Genomic DNA, 16,500 nt, shown 5'->3' with positions numbered 1-16,500 from the left:
AGGTGTTCAACTGTGCTTAATTTCAACCCGCGGGAAATGTAGCCGGAAGCGTAAGATTATCGTTGTTGTACTCCTAAAACGTTTCTGTATAAACTCTATTAAAGCAAGAGGAAATGAAAAGCTCCAGCGTACAGTAGTGAGTCACGCTGTGAAGAGTAAGGTGTTTGTGAGAGCTTTAAATGAACATGCAATGAGCTATTAAATAAAATGTCGCGTTTTGTTGTTTATACACACACACAGACGGTAAGGCTGTTAAGAATAATCTGTTTAGTCACGTTTTGAGTGTCGGTGTTTGTGGCGTACACAGGGCTTTCATTTAAAAAAAAATGCTGTTCGGAAAATGGAGGGATATTTAACTTTTGCAATAAGGACAAATCTATGGCCTGTTAATTAAATCCAACAAATTTGTGTTTGTATGTTTCGTTAAGAGTGAAATGCAGAAGTAGCCTATATAGGCCTACATGGGAATTTAAAAAATATATATATTTCTTTACAAAGTACACCTTGATTGGTCTTGTGGAATTTAGGGGAAGATTGGCAGTTAGCTGTGCATAAAATGTATTCAAAACATTTAATGCTGCTTGTCTCGCCAACAGCCAACTGCAAGCACATACAATGGATTCTGTATTGTAAACTTCCTGAATCGTGGTTCGTAATCGTATGTGATTGAACGAAATATAAAATATATACAGTATACAAAATAGCACATTTTAGAATAAGATATTGTGTTATTGTTGGGACGGATGGTGAGTGCGGTATTTTTTCTAACTAAAGCAGACAAGTTGGTCGTAAAATAATTGATGTAATGTTGCTTATTGACTATTTTAATTCACTGGTGGAACTCTGGTTTGAGTTAAACTGGAAAATATTAAAAGTCCACTTGATTCTTCTTTATTAGACAATTTTATATCTGAACTATTGATAGATTTTTTTTTATGCTTTAAGACTATTACATTGGAATAAGTGCTGATTGTATTTGTCCATGTGTGGTCAAAACAAAATAAAAATAGTAAGGCTACAATTATGGAAAACCATTAAACAAAATATTTCAAAAGTTTTTTCCACTTTATTTTTTTATTTAATTGTGTGTGGGGGGGGGTCCAAATGAAGGTCAAAGTAGTAATATAATTTTCAATTAGTTAAAGATACACGCACACACACATATATATATATATATATATAACAAGATTGTAAAATTACCACACTCATGTAGCTACATTAGAAGTTATTTTTCAGGACTACTAAATTGTGGTAACCCTGTGTCACTTTTATCCTCAAAGTCTTCTGTGAAATTATTGTTAAATACAATGTCTCATCTCGTTGGACTTCACTAAATCCGTCGAGACTGTCATTTGTGATTTAAACATTTAGTTATTTGTGTTATTCCCCAAAATAATAATTTGTAATATGCAATAATTTGTAATATGTCTTTTTTTAATCAATATTGTTATATTGCTAAGCAATAATTGCTTATTTTATCAAAATGATCAGATTAATTGCAACCGTACATGTACTGAAGGGAGCCAACCGTTGCTTGTCCATAGCACCTTTAAAGAGGTCATTATGAATGGATGAGGATTTAAATTTATCCTGTTCAAGAGGAGGCGGAGATGCCAGCTGGTCGGCCAAGGCGACAAAACAATGTGGAAAGCGAGCGTAGATGTGGCTGCTAGACAATCAACAAAGAGCAGCTCGCCATGTGCGCTGCAGCTGCTGTACACGCGCAGGCGCACTGCTGCGAAATTATGCGGCAGCAGCTGAGACGCAGTGACGACTCTCTGCCACCAGGAGGCACTGCATAGCTTGGTCCCACACAAGTAAGCAACGTAATTCAACCATTTGGGGACAATGAATTGATGTTAACATATAGTATTTTATTTTCTGTTTTGTAACATTTATCCTACTCTAAAAGGTACAATTTTACAATTGTGTGCATGCAGTCTATGACTTTTTTAATGATAGTCTACATCATGTAATTATTAATCATAAAACATCCAGCGACATAGTGAATGTTTGAGGCATATTTGAAGCATGTGGTTTAGCAGTGACGAAGCATGGTGATGCTTGCTCTTCTCAGGATATCTTAAAGTTCTCTAAGCGCTCCAACAACACTTCCGAGTAGCCCGGAGAGTAGTACCTGCAACAGCAAATACAAAACGTGCTTTTTAAAAATACTTTTTGTGACAAGTGTCGACCTTAGATTTGCCACCTGCTTATGGGACAAGTTTAAGGTCTCATCCAGACTTCAGTTTGAAGTAAGCATACATACCTGACTATCTCCTCTGGGAAGCAGCTGTTGATCGAATTAATATGTTCTTGTAGGACGGAGCCCGGCTCCGCCTGGATCTCTTGCACTTTCTTTAACCCTCCGCTTGTCACGAACTGACGGCGAGCCTGACTGTCATGAGGTAACACCTAAGAGATGAGAGGAGCATAGAAATCAAATTTGGGATGGAGACATTTTCAGTTGTTTTGACTGACTCACCTTGCTGAACTGGCAGACAACATGCTTGATGATGTTGCTGGGCGCATCATAGAGGAGTGACTCCAGCGCTGGGAGGAAGGTGCACTTCTGTAAGATCATCTTCAGGGCCTTCTTACTCTAGATTGTTGTGAATTTAGATCTTAAATCATTAAGTCATTCGCTGCCAGCCCTGTAAAAAAAATTATTTGACGTCTAAAGCCGTCAATGGCAGTGAATGAGTTAAACCGTGCACCAAAGCATACTTTAGTCTGCAGGTCCTCTGAGCTGTTGGCGTCCATGTAGAGTTGCAACAGCTTGGGCAGCAGGTTGGCGGTGGCGACAGCCTTTGCATGTACGGGCGTGTGGTGTCCGATCTGGCCTATGCACCAGGCTGTGACGGCCTTGATGTGATGTTGCGTCTCCTCTGATAGACACAGAGCCAGCTGAAGCAACCCCTGCGAGGACAAGTGCAGTGTGAAAAGGGTTTACGCAGCTGCTGCGTGACTTGGGATAGGGCAGGGGTCAGCAACCTTTACTGTCAAAAGAGCCATTTTAGGTTATATAAATAACAAAAAATCTGTGTGGAGCCGCAAAAGCAATGAACATTATGATAAACGAAACATTGTGTTAGTGTTAGTCGACTGTACTGAGGGCCCATGAGCTAATTAGAGCTGCACCACAATGTACTTTTTTACTTTTCTGTCTTTCTTCAAATTTGACATTCTTGGCAATTTTATGAACATACTGTATTATGGTTATTTTCTGCCTCTCTTCTTCCTTTTTTGGGACATTTTGTGGCTTTTTTTCTTCTTCTTTTTTAACATTTGTTTCTGCCTTTTTGCTATCAATTTTCTGAAATTTTTGGCAATTTTGTGGATTTTTTTCTTTTGTTTTGGGACATTTACCTTTTAGAGTTTTCTTTTCTGCTTTTTTAAAAATAAATGTTATGACTTTTTTGGCAATTTTGTGTACATAATATGGTAATTTTCGGGATTTCTTCTTTTGTTGTTGGACATTTTAGTTACTTTTCGAACGTTTTGCTTTCTGCCTTTTTAATTAATTTTCTGACTCTTTTTTTGTCCAATGGCATTTTATGGTAATGTTCTGCCTTTTGTGTTTTGTTTTTGGATAATTTATTTATGTTTTATTTTCTGACTTTTTGGGGAAATTTTTTGTCCATTATATGCAAATTTCCTGCTTTTCTTCTTCCTTTTTTATGATTACATTTTTTTAAACATGTTTAAGGATTTTTTGTTTTACTTTTTCATCTACCTTTTGTTTCTCTTTTTCTGACAACTTATAAATTAGGAATCTTTTTTCATATTTAATTAGTCTTTTTTATTAAATCATTAAATAATGTAAAGAATATTTGATCAAAAACTGTATATATATATATCCATCCACAGGGAGCCAGAGGAGTGGAACTAAAGAGCCACTGCAGACCCCTGGCAAAAACTAGACTTACTTGAGAGAGAATGACAGCCATGGCCAAGTTCTCACTGTGCGCCGCCACATATCCCAACATCATGATCCCTGGCAATCTTAGACTTCCACGGCACTCGCCAAGGTAGGTGATCACTTCGGACGTACCGCCGCAGTTTACGATGACCTGGGATAGCTGCAAAAACAACGACCCACGTCTTACGTATGGTGACCAACAGCACTTGAGTGCATGTGTGCCCTAAACTACCTCAGGGGTGTGTTTGACCACCTCTCTCATAAGAATGGTGACATTATTTTTGACGCACTCGTCAGGATCCCGGAGGCACATCATGGCTGCAGGGAAGACATCGGCCTCAATCACCATCTCCGCCAGGCACACCGAGTGTTTGCTGATCTGACCTAGAGCGGAGAATACCTGCCTCTGTGTGGAGAAAAGTGCAATTGTTGCTTCTTGAGCACACAACGCTCACATAACACAAACGCTTTTCAAAACAACCCAACATTGTTGAGAATGTTATCAATGAGCATTACCCTGAGTTTGGTGTCTGGGTTGAGAATCATCTGTGCCAGATGTGCAATGGCGCCAGCTTCCACAACGATTTGGGCCAATTCTGGCGTGTGTTTGGCAATGTCACTGAGCACCGAAGCTGCGGTGCGTTTGAGGGCAATCTCGGGCTCCAACAGGCACAACACCAGCATGGGGACCGCGCCTGCGTCCACGATGGACTGGGACAAGGCTAGGAAAGAAGTCCAGATGTGAAAATGAACTCCAAACCTGACAACTTGAAGATCAAGAAAGCAAGTCCTTTTTACCATCATTATGTCGCGCAATAAAGCCCAGAGCCAAGGCGGCAGCTTCCTTCACACCGGGGTCAAAGTCCTCGAGACAGAGGACAAGCGCGTCGACACCTCCGCTGGCCACCACTGCCTGAGCTAGCTCAGGCGAATGTTTGGATACGGCACGCAGCACGAATGCTGCTGCTTTCTTATACAATCTCTGCATATCAACACAGAAAATAAGGAATTAATTAATTAAGAAAAATAATAGTGCAGAAAGTGAATATAATATTTTTACATTTTATTGTAATTGAGATAATTTAACAATTTCTTTGTTTTTTTATAGATGTAGGTATATTTTTGCTGAACTGTACAGATTGCCATAAAAGCTGCTGACTCAACCATGCTAATTCAACAATATACATTTATCTTTTTTATCATCAAATCATCAGATCTTTATGTAATGTATCAGTAAAAGCTGATCTAAAGTGATGTTAAGGATCTCTAATCCAACATTGTTTTACTGTCTTTCCAAAACATCCAAATAAAAGTTTTGCATGAATTCTTCTGTTACCAAAAATTGTAGTCGGGCCTTTCTGACCATCACAAAATGTTTCTCTTAGCATGGAAAACATTCAAAACAGAACACACATTCTGATTAATATTGCATTTGTCGAATACGAATGAAGCAGCAAAATCCATCTCATGGGGCGGCCATTTTGCCCATTGCTGTCGAATGAAAATGACATCACAGTTGCGCAGGGCTCAGGTAACGTCCAATCACGGCTTACCTGTTTTCTGGGTTTGGTCATGTTGACTGGCAAACTGAGCCGTGATTGGCTGTTACTTGAGCCCCAGCAACTTTGATGTAATTTTCAGTGGACACCAAGTGGCAAAATGGCCGCCCCCTGAGCTGGATCAAAATGGTGGATTTGGGAGTTTTATTCACATTTCACAAACACAATACACTATTAATCAGAATAACATTTTAGACTGCTGGGGTTACATAGGACATAGTGTAAAGAAAATGTTGGGGTAGTTGAAGCAAATTGGAAAATGCTTGTATGTAACCTTGACAAACGTGTATGAATTTTGTACCAAGGCCGCCAAAGAGTCAACATGAGAACTGCAGGACCTTTTTCAGAAACTGGAGTACATTTTGTGACAGTTTACAATCATTTAAAAGGGTTAATTCCTCACTGAACTCAGTTTGGAACCTTTTCCAGGCCGTAAAAGCAAAACATTGTATTTGTGAATACTGCAAGCTTGTGAATATACTCACATTTTGTATTGTAAGCGAGCGGATGAGTTGGGGCAGGATGTCTTCCTTCACCAAATTGTCAGCCAGGTCAGCATTGTGGACCGCCAGACGGCCCAGGGCCAAGGCAGCTTTCTGCTGGATGCCAGGAACCACATCCAGCATCAGGGGCCTCAGCATTGACATGACACCTGAAGGGGCGGGGCCACGTTGCGTACATCAAGCCGGATGTTGCATGTGAACATATTAGTTGTGTCTTTTACCAGCTTTTTGTAGGATTTCGATGTTTTGTGGCCGGTCTGCCAGATCAGCAACCGTTTGCACAAACTGCATCCTTGATTTATTATACTGCTCAAAAACTGCGGGGCCACACAAACACAATCACGGACACTTTCAATACGTGAGTGAGAAATCCACACCACTCATCTTACCTTGGACGATCTGCCTTTGAGTCATTGTGTCAGCCGCCAAATGGGATGGTTTCAAGAATAGTATTCAAACCTGTGTGCGGGACATGTAAACATGAGTAACGTCATTTAGCGTCTCTATGTCGTCACTTTTATTTTTCCAATCAATTTTGCCTCCTGGTTTGAAAACAGTGACGACGGCAACGCCGAACTGCAAGGAGTCCCGAGGTTCTTTGCGTCAGCACATTCCGCATTTTATGACAAAGAGATAGGCCTTCTCGCGTCAACACGACTGCGTGTTTGGCGAGCGTGAATGCAATTTATGTGCTGGCTATTTTTACTCTTTCGCTTCACGAAGAACTACAAGGAACGACAACCTGTGAGCTCACAAAACTCACCGACGACTTCTCTGGAGGAGCTTTTTGCAGTCAGTTGACTTGGAGGTGAGTCTGTCTGTGCATTGAGGAGTGTGTTGTTGTGAAGTGTCACCATGACAACAAGCCCAAGATCGCCTATTCAGATAAAGCTTTTCCTCTGCCCAAAATGGGAACTTTGCGTATGTCAACTGAAAGTACGTTTACGTTTGTGCTTTATTTCAGGGCCCCAAACAATTCCAAACAAAACATGACATCAAAAATATATGTATTTATAGTCTTAATACGTTTTATACAGAGTGGTACTGCGTAGCAGTAGTATTGCGTCCGACTAGTTTCGGGATCAACAAACCGGTAATAGCCTATATTGCTATAATGACGGAGGAATATTTACACACAACAATGTCTGACAGTCTAAGAAGTGTAAACAAAGGACCAAAAATTAATGGAAAATTGTTATGTAGCAACACACTTAACTCTTTGAGATCATATAATCTTACCAATGTTATTAAATACAGCAAAACGGGAGTCATGGAAGTCACTGATAACGGTTCCGACATACGACGCACAATTAACCCCAATTAACAAGCCCAGTCATCGCCCTTCTTTTATATCCTACTGTATTTAATATGTTATATATTTACGGCCTAAATGTGTTGTTCATACAAATATTTACGATTATTATGATTTAACGGAAGTTGGTGACAGATTACGATTATTCAACTATTTATTTCAACAAATTCGGGTGCCTTGGCGTCAGTCGAGCATACCCAAGTGTACGTTTTAGACTTTAGTTAATTTTAAGTTATGAAAAAGCAAAACATAAAACACTTTTGTACTCATGAATATTTAGGCTAATCATGTGCGTCGTAACTGTTGCAGAAATACATTTTTGCTATCCAGAAAAAGCTTTTCTAGCCACGATGTTAAAAAAATATCAAATTTCACTGATATTTATTTATTTAGTTATTTATTTAGTTATTTAAAACTGTGGTTTTCAACTCCTTTCACGTTAATTATGTTCTATTTTAAGGCACACCTTTACAAGTGCGCATGGGTGCCCTCTACCGACAGCAATAGCCCTGCAGGCACACGGCGAAAGAATGCCGTCCAAAGAGGAGCAAATGTCAACGACTGAAGTTGAACCACGTGACCACCACTCTACGGTGCTTCCCCTCAGCACCCCCCCCCCCCCACCCACCCTCAAGTTTATCGCAGTCACCCCCAACCACTCCTACAAAAAAAAATGCGTTAACTCAATTCAACTAGGAAAAACTCAACAAATATTTTTATTGTCATTTTAGAGCCAATCGCAACAAGAATGCAGCAAGGAAAGACAACTGGACCTGAAGAGAAAACCGTATCACGCGAATGTTTTGCTCTTGCTAAATTTATGGCTTTAGTTTGATCGAACCTTGTTTGGTCACGTCAATCAAAGCGAGTTGGTCTGTCACTGCAATTTATAGTAATTGCGCTACACGTGCAGGACAGGGATCTGTTTAGTTTATAATAGGCTACGGCCTAAGACAAAAATATAAAATACAACTTTACTTCCATAGTTATCTTGAATTTAATTTTTTGCTTTATTGCTTCAACGAAAATATCGCAAAATAGAAGTGAGCTTAATCTATCACGCGCTTACATAATAGAAATGAGCGTATATTAAATACACTTGCTTTTGTTCATTTATTCTGCAAAAAGCCGCGGTGTTCATTTCTTATATTGATGCGTAGGCCTACCTAACAGTCCCACGCAACGAAATAAGTGCTAATTCAGCATGCATGCATTTCAAACAATATACATTTTTAATAAATACAAAATAAATGCATTTTAGTGATACAAAAAATTGTATAACAATTCTACCGCATACATTGAAATACCAATTTAAAAGAGTAAATTACAATATGCACGCTCAGTGCATGTTTAAAAAAAAGGCTTATATATTTAAAAAAAAAAAAAAAAAGTGTCCATCAGGTTGATCATACGTGTAAAAGTTTTTTATTTAGATGTTTTATACTGTGCAACAGTAACAATACAATAAGTTGTCCATACAATCGAGCGAATCAACAGATAAAAACTGAAAACACGGGAGTCGTGACGTCATTGAGCGTGAAATGTCGCAGAACCGGACATCGCCGTTTCTTTGAAAAGGCATTACTGTATTTCTATTTACATGTGGCTTCTAGAAAACGCTTCAAATGTGTGATTTTCTTCCTATTAAAAAAAACACAAAAAAACAACGAAATGAGACGTGGGCAGAGAAAGCTCCAGAACATAAAATGGAGTCATCACAAGCATGCATGGAAAATATTCACACAAGAAGAAATTAGGTGACAAAACTTTTGGGTTTCGTTTGTAGAAATGGCAGCAAATAAAAATGATTTTTTTGTTTTGTTCCTGTAAATAAAAAATCTTGTCTTATTACAAAAGGAGTAAATGCTTTGCTTTCTCCCTAGCCCTCAAATACTTTAGAAGAATTAAGAATATTCTCACGCAACTTCCCCGTTTCTTTTATTTTGAAATGCACTACAGAAATGACACATAACCAGAAAACGTCAGACTGGAGAGCGAAAGAGTATACAGCGGAACTATGTTGGCATGGTAACGGTGTTAGCTGAGCGTGTAAGGCGCACGGACGTTTATATAACTGGACTGTCAATGCCGCTTATTCACCTTTGAGAAGTGAAGCCACTGGCGGCCATTTTACGTTCCCACTCACTAGGGTCGCATAACTTGATTTTTAAAATGTATCCCCTATCCTACATTGATTTCTCAGCGGCGTTTTCACGTTATTTTTTGCCTCTACCGCAGACGTTGTTGTACCAATTGATCATTCTGAACATCAGGGAATTTTTGATATTTCCCCAATGCAAATGCTTTGAAAACGACGAATTGTTGACTATCATACAAACCAGGCAGATTATATAATAGTCAAACGACATCTTGTCACATTTTACAATAAAAAAATTAAAAAAAACCTCACAAATTAAATTACAAGGATCCAAAGTACATTGCTTTTTAATAAGTGGAGAGATTTATTTCACCGAATTGACCGCCATTTTGACTTGTGACGCCATGTCGGAATTGTCAATAGACAGTCCAGTCATACATAAATCCGTGGTCTGGCGTTGGCCGGTCCGGTCGTCATCCGGACGAGATTGCCGAACCGTTCAGTGAGACTTTCCGGGCCTTCCCGCCGCTGTTGGTACCGCCGAGCTGTCCGAAAGGTCGGCTGGGAGTGGAGGGTGCCACCGCTGGGGTCCCGTTGACGTTGTTGCCCGGTGGGCCGCGAGGGGGAGGGGGAGGCAGCGGGGACTGCGCCGCATCGCCTAGACTCGGCAGGGAGGACGAGGTCGACGGGGCCCCCGCGGGACTTCCGGCTTTGTCACTGGCAGAGTCGCTCTCTGGTCCGGAGCGGTTGACGGGCCCCTGCTGGCCGTGGCTCACCTTCAGCTTCTTGCAGCTCGGCCGGACTCGGTACTGGAGCGGAAGTGGGCCCGTCTGTGGACGTGGACAATCAACCAAATGATGTCATGGCAACGGCTTGTGCATTAAAAAAATAAATAAAAAGTATATCAATCAATTACGTCTTTTTTTGTACACGTTCAGTAAAGCAGCAAAGAGATCGTTTTTGCATAATCAAGTTTTGGTCACCTTAAATGCATTATTATGACCCAATTTTTAGTCGGCTTCTTTTTAAGTATAAATTGCACCAAGTGGTTCAAGAGTAATTTTGTCAAACTAAAACACCAGGATAATCTGAAAAACAACTTCAAGACACATAAAAAAAATATACAAATATATATTCTATACAAAATTAAATAAATAAAATATGGCGTTTCCCCCCCTCTCATTTGATGATTTTTCTACAGTATTAAAAACAGTATTCTAACCAGCTTTTAAAATGCATAAATATAAAATGCTCTAAGTCAGAGGTTCTCAAACGTTTGACACTAAGTAGGCCTATCACCTAAAAAAAAAATCTTAGCTCTCCTCTCCTGTTCATAAAAAGGTACATTAAATATTATCGGAAGCCCCTATAACAAACACTGTGCTAAAATATGAAAATCAAATCAAAACTATACTGAAATGATTCAACTGAACAATATAGCCTACAGTTTAAAAATGTGTTCACACAAACTGTACCTAAAAATCAAATAAATACTTAATAAAAAGGTTAAAACAAAAAATTCTCAAGGTTTAAATGCAAATGTATTAAAAAGTTCAATACAACTGAACCTCTGAATCAGTGATCATTTCACATACCACAACAGAGAACCCATATGATTTGAAAATAAAAGTGGTACAAACAATAAAATAACAGTTGAGGTTACTTTTTCCTCCTTAATGCATTTTTCTCTGGGCTTGCTTGAATGAAAGAAGACCAAAGACAATAATTCTAAACATCTCATTTTTAAATACAGAACTATTAAATGCTGTCTAAGCCACTGACCACGTGAATAGCTCAACGGTGATGGGGTATTGTGACTTCCTAGGAAAGCTGGCGAAGTGATCATTGTAAAAATGTAAACACGTGCAGAAATGTATCTAAATAAAAATGCAGATTGCTATTTTTTTCCTACTGTTGATCATTTTGAGAAACCATTTACATGATTTGTGGCTTCCCATATGAATATCATGAATTGTTAATAACAATGTATAGTTTATTTTTAGACACAGAACTTTAGAATGCAATTAAACATTGAAAAAAAAAATCTCTTAGAAATACCTTTTTTTGCCACGTTTATGTTTTTCTTCTGGAGTAATTTTATTATAACAGCATGTCAGGTAAAAGAGAGTCATAATGGAAGCTAAAATAACAGAAAATTTTAAAATAAAATTTCTCAACATCCAGTTGAAGTTACATTTAAATATATATTTTTGTTAATTCCCGAAAAATAAAACAAGATGATTGTGCTTTTGTTCATCCCTCATGGTTGTTATTTTTCTACAGGACTGATTTTATAACCCTGCATGATACAATTAGGACTTTGCAAATGGACACAGACATTTTCCTTTGATGTTATAATGTGATAATTGTATGAATTAGTCTCACCCTTCTCCAAGTGTAGATATATGCTATGTCCATTAATGTGTAGTAATCTTTCAGGGGTTCGTCTTCATACATGACTTCTACCTACAGACAAAACAAAAGTCAAGAATATAGTTTAATATATATATATATATATATATATATATATATATATATATATATATATTTCTAAAAGGTTTAAAAGAAGAAGAAAAAACATTTTGAAGAACTCCAAACAAAGACCTGGTGAGTGTTGGGGATGTCCATTTTGCTGCGCAGGAACTTCCTCAGATGCATAATGGTCATTGCTGCTGGACACTGCAGGTACCTTTTGTTTGCCATCTGCACAATTTCAACATAATCATTAAAAATAATGATCCACCTAAAAGATGGTATTAACAAAAAAATAAATAAAAATGTGCATACCTGATCTTTGCTTGAATGCTTGCTTTCAAGTCCACCTGTCAGTCTGCACACAAAAACAGAGATGCATTTACAATTGCTTGCCATGATCTGTAGTCAACTTCTCTTTTTTGACAGCTGACATTGCAAACATCACTTAATGTGCCACAAACTACAAATCCAGTGATGTAGAAGTGTACAAATTGTATGTTACCTGGCACTCTGGTCAAAGAACTCAATAGAGAGGCTGATGATTTCATCATCAGTGATTATTCTCTTGTCCTCATCTGCCACCTCGCCTCGGTCTTCATTGGAGCCATTAGAAGCTGGAAAGCAAAAGGGATTGACATTTGTAAAAGTTGCATTTTATTGGGGGGGGGGGATACAACTTAGTAATATTAGGTATACAATATTAATAATGCAGGAAGGATGGTAGGACTCCAAATGCCCTCAGTAAAACATTGTTGTGCAGAAATGCACAACACCACTTGCACCACTTGATTACTCAAGTAAGTGAAATTATTGTTTGACAAGTACATATAATGAAACATGAAAAGCTGAAGCTGCAGATTTGTTTGCATTATTGATGTTTTGCCACATTTGTTTGGTAGAATTTTGTGAAGTTATAGCAAACGCAAAAAGACTGCATGTCAATGTGTTCAGTAACTTAATGTAATTTAAGTAGATAAATAAAGTCTTTCTTATTCATTTATTTTAATTTTAGCAAAAGACTACACCATTTGACCAAAACATTTATGTATAATAAATAAAAATACGATATTGTTACAAAACTGATTTATTGTTTTAAAAAAATGACAATTGCATATAAAATAAGGGGGGAAATGGCATGTTTTTTCTCAATCTCGCTCAGCCCTACTGTTTCGTGTGGTTTTTAACTCAAGTCTCACCTTCGACAGGGTGTTCAGCATAAAAGTCTCTCCTCCTCTTCATCTCATCTGTCCAAGGAAAATGACTTATTAAACAATGTGTTCACTCTCAGCAATATCAATCAAATTTGCACCAAAACTGCAAATTCAACCTATAGTTTGTCAGTCTATTTCCAGCAGGGTTTTTTTTTGTAAAATGTAATATGAAATGAATGAAAAGCATAACGTTCTTACTTTTAAACAGGCCCGGGACCAGTTTATACACGATGTCCTGCAGAGTTTTGTCAGACCTGCACACAGGAAGTCTCAAACTAGTTTCACTTCACGTTGCAATAATGACTCAGCAAATTGGAAGAAGGTGAAAAGAACAGATCGTTTTTTTGTGAAGACTCTTCTCACCTAATGTTGAGCAGCGGCTTAGTTTTGTGCACTTGCACGTCACAAATCGGACAATATTTGCTGGTTTCCAGGTAACGGACGATGCACATTTTGCAAACTGCAAGACAACAAATTACGTCTTGATAAATTGAAAATGCAAAAAGAATGCATGCGCGATATAAATGGTCTGCATGCTTACATGAATGCAGACATTCGATGATGGTGGTGGCGTCGATGAAGTAACCCCCGCACAGGACGCACATGAGGTGCGGGTTGAGCTCGGTAATCTTGATTCTCGTTGTCCGATGCATGATGAGCAAAAGGAGCTAAGAACATGAAGACCCGGGGGACAGAAAAGAAGAAAGAGCGACGGTCAGCGCGCCATTTGGAAAAAGGCAGCTGTTTGCTTAACTTGTGTTAAAGCAACATAATCTTTTATGCTAATTTGATTATAAACGTCATAAATCTATCTTACAAAGGCTTTGGGACGTCGTCTTGCATTGACTGCAATATTTTGAAAGGTTGCAGTGGGTCAGGACGAGGTCTCATGTATGAATTAAATATGGAAAACATGCAAGTAAAATACAATTTCATTTTTTTTAACCTGCTTTACAATCCAAACTGATCCTAACAACTACAACAACAACAAATCTATTCCACTTAATTTTATACAATTTAAAATGAAGCGTGAAGAGGGCGCTTCTCACGTCAGGTGTTGGGGCGAATCCCAGCGTGTTTCTATGGCAACCACTTTTGACGATTCCCGCGTGGGTACAAACGCTAACAACAAGATAGGGGATTTATTTAAAAATTGAGCGAGTTGTTTGCGTGACTCGCGACGCGGGAACGAGAGGAGACCTCAGCCCCCCACCCTCCCCGCATGCACACGCGGAGCCGCTGCATGGACTCTGCTCACTGCATGCATGCCGACTGCTCGGCTGCCATTTTGTGCAGGAAAAATGAACCGCGTCGGCTTCTTCCGCGGCGGCGTTTGTGTCAAATGCGGATAGCGTGAGGCTGTCGTGTGTTTGACAACGCGAAAATTTTCAAGTAAGAAGATAAAACACATAATGAGCTCTTTTTTTGTAACATTTTGCAATTACCTAATTTAGATCTGATTTAGCATATTGTAAGGGATAAAAAAAATACATACATAGAAAAAAAAAAAATTGTATGTTGATTGGTCGTTTTGCGATCAAGAAAGCTCCGACGAAACTCTTCCTCCTTATTTCTCAATATTTTCAGATCAAGACGTTTAATATCATGGACCCAAAAGTGTCACCAATAAGATTTATTTTTTATTATTTTTTAGCATAAACCCTGACAATGTTCATCTGCTTTCTCAAATGTCACGCGTGGACTTTCACACTTTTTAAGTGAACACAACTAATAAAGCGAGCGGGTGTAAAAGATTTAAACATAACATTTTGTATGGACAGATTGCACACTTACACAGTAATTTTTCTCCTAAGCGCTAAAGGGGGGGAAACACGGAGATTGAGAGAAAGAAAAAGGCACAGTAATGAAGCAAACAGAATGGACTTTGGCTGTCTGACCCATTTGTGATATCATGTAAAAGTCCCGCGAGCCCACAATGTGTATGACAGCCTCAACGGCGCCATGACAATAAATATTAGCTGTCAAATCTCTCGCCGATGCACTTCTGCAGAATATATGAAAATTTGAATAATTTTTAATCACGTTTGAAAGCAACAAACGAGCAGCCCGTGCTGGATCCGAGCCACAGAACTCCAAATGGAATTCCTGACGATTTTGGCAGCTCCGACACACACACACACACACACACACACACACACACACACACACACACACACACACACACACACACACACACACACACACACACACACACACGCACACAAGAAGCCTTTTGTAATATTGCAGCATTGCTTTATTTTTTTTAAATCCATAGTATCAACCAAATGAAGCAAATCAGCCACACGGTGTCAACTAAACCGATGCGAACAAAAGCAGTTGGTTCCGAACCATCTGAAGCTCCACATGAAACTGACAATGCATGCTCTCTTGCTTTCGCTAAGTAGTCATCCAAGTTAAGTTAATAACTCGAAAAAGACGTCACAAATACGCATAAGGGCGATCACGTCGCGCGCACAAGCTTCCATACGTTACATTTCTATAAAATGAGGAGGCTCCGAGCAAATGAGGCTGGTTAGAAGTCTCTGGACGTTTCGATCGTGCTATCATCTCAGCCGAGTCCAACGCGTTTCACCCGCCAGCTGCCACAATACACGAACAAAAAAGCACACAAAACAATCCCAATCTACCATCAAGCCTCATGGATGCAATGCCCGGAGACCCACGGTGGAATCCCGCGTGCGCGTGCGTCTTAAAGCGGCTTTCATCCCGAGCTGGGAACCTTTTTTCACCGAGAGATCCAGCAGAGAGTGCGCAGACACACACGGAGCTCCAAGTCGGTGTTCGCCGCACCGACGAAAGCCTCAACATCCGCCGCTGAAACGGCGCAACGGGGATGAAAGAGCCGCGAAATGATCCACCGCACAACCGCGCCGGGTGCCGCTTCGAAGCTGAGGCGATGCCGAAAGGACGTACCTGTGTGCCGGACTCGGCTGGCTGTGGCTGGGGGGCGGACAGACAATGAAAGTTGGAAGGCGAATCAGCAGCAAATGAATCGGAGCCGAGCCGCCATCTTGAAGCAGGCTGCAGACGCTGTCAGTGGCCGAGACGAGTGCATTTCACACGGGAGACGCGAACGCCGCCCTCCGTGGGCGCTCGCACACTTTGCGAGCGTGTCCGATTGGCGCTTGGCAACGCGGTAAAAAGTCCTCCGGCGTCGGCTCGGTCCGGTCCGCACTTCGCCACCGCAACTTTGCCTCCAAAATACCCCACTTGGCCCCCTCCTCCCGAGTGGAAAGCAGCAGCGGTAGTGTGTGCGCGTGCACGTGTGCGCGCGCGCGCTCCGTGGAAACTGACACCGTCCCCAAAATGGCTTGTACTTGGACCGCCCCACTTCGGTCACATGACCCTCGGTTTAAGGGCGCTTTGAAATTATTGTCGGCTGTTTCTTTTTTGTCTACT

General features: G+C 39.9%; 2 protein-coding genes and 1 long non-coding RNA gene across 3 annotated transcripts; 1 reads left to right on the top strand and 2 right to left on the bottom strand.

Annotated features, from left to right (window-relative positions):
- Positions 1–1,853: 1,853 nt before the first annotated feature.
- Positions 1,854–6,838, bottom strand: spag6 (sperm associated antigen 6). Its single transcript, XM_086066493.1, has 12 exons — positions 6,748–6,838; positions 6,374–6,443; positions 6,206–6,301; positions 5,967–6,133; positions 4,721–4,904; positions 4,439–4,644; positions 4,155–4,328; positions 3,930–4,082; positions 2,728–2,919; positions 2,486–2,602; positions 2,270–2,415; positions 1,854–2,137 (listed from the first exon to the last, which is right to left on the bottom strand). The coding sequence occupies exons 2-12, from the start codon at positions 6,396–6,398 to the stop codon at positions 2,074–2,076; spliced, it is 1,524 nt and encodes a 507-aa protein (XP_085922619.1). The 5' UTR covers positions 6,399–6,443; positions 6,748–6,838; the 3' UTR covers positions 1,854–2,073.
- LOC147155570 (uncharacterized) lies at positions 6,556–9,997 on the top strand. The gene is made up of 3 exons (XR_015092192.1): positions 6,556–6,792; positions 7,757–7,889; positions 8,028–9,997. It is a non-coding gene; the product is annotated as an uncharacterized LOC147155570 (long non-coding RNA).
- On the bottom strand, positions 8,706–16,362 carry bmi1a (BMI1 proto-oncogene, polycomb ring finger a). Its single transcript, XM_086066494.1, has 10 exons — positions 16,015–16,362; positions 13,622–13,748; positions 13,444–13,540; positions 13,279–13,334; positions 13,066–13,113; positions 12,372–12,483; positions 12,182–12,224; positions 11,999–12,097; positions 11,780–11,860; positions 8,706–10,224 (listed from the first exon to the last, which is right to left on the bottom strand). Exons 2-10 carry the CDS (start codon positions 13,731–13,733, stop codon positions 9,868–9,870), a joined length of 1,005 nt encoding a protein of 334 aa, XP_085922620.1. The 5' UTR covers positions 13,734–13,748; positions 16,015–16,362; the 3' UTR covers positions 8,706–9,867.
- Between the last annotated feature and the right edge of the window lie 138 nt (positions 16,363–16,500).

This window comes from Leptonotus elevatus, chromosome 21 (assembly GCF_054856555.1).
Source record: "Leptonotus elevatus isolate MCC_2025b chromosome 21, RoL_Lele_1.0, whole genome shotgun sequence".
NCBI classification, from domain to species: domain Eukaryota; kingdom Metazoa; phylum Chordata; class Actinopteri; order Syngnathiformes; family Syngnathidae; genus Leptonotus; species Leptonotus elevatus.
Note: the sequence above shows the minus strand (reverse complement) of the source record. Positions and strands in the feature narration are given on the sequence as shown.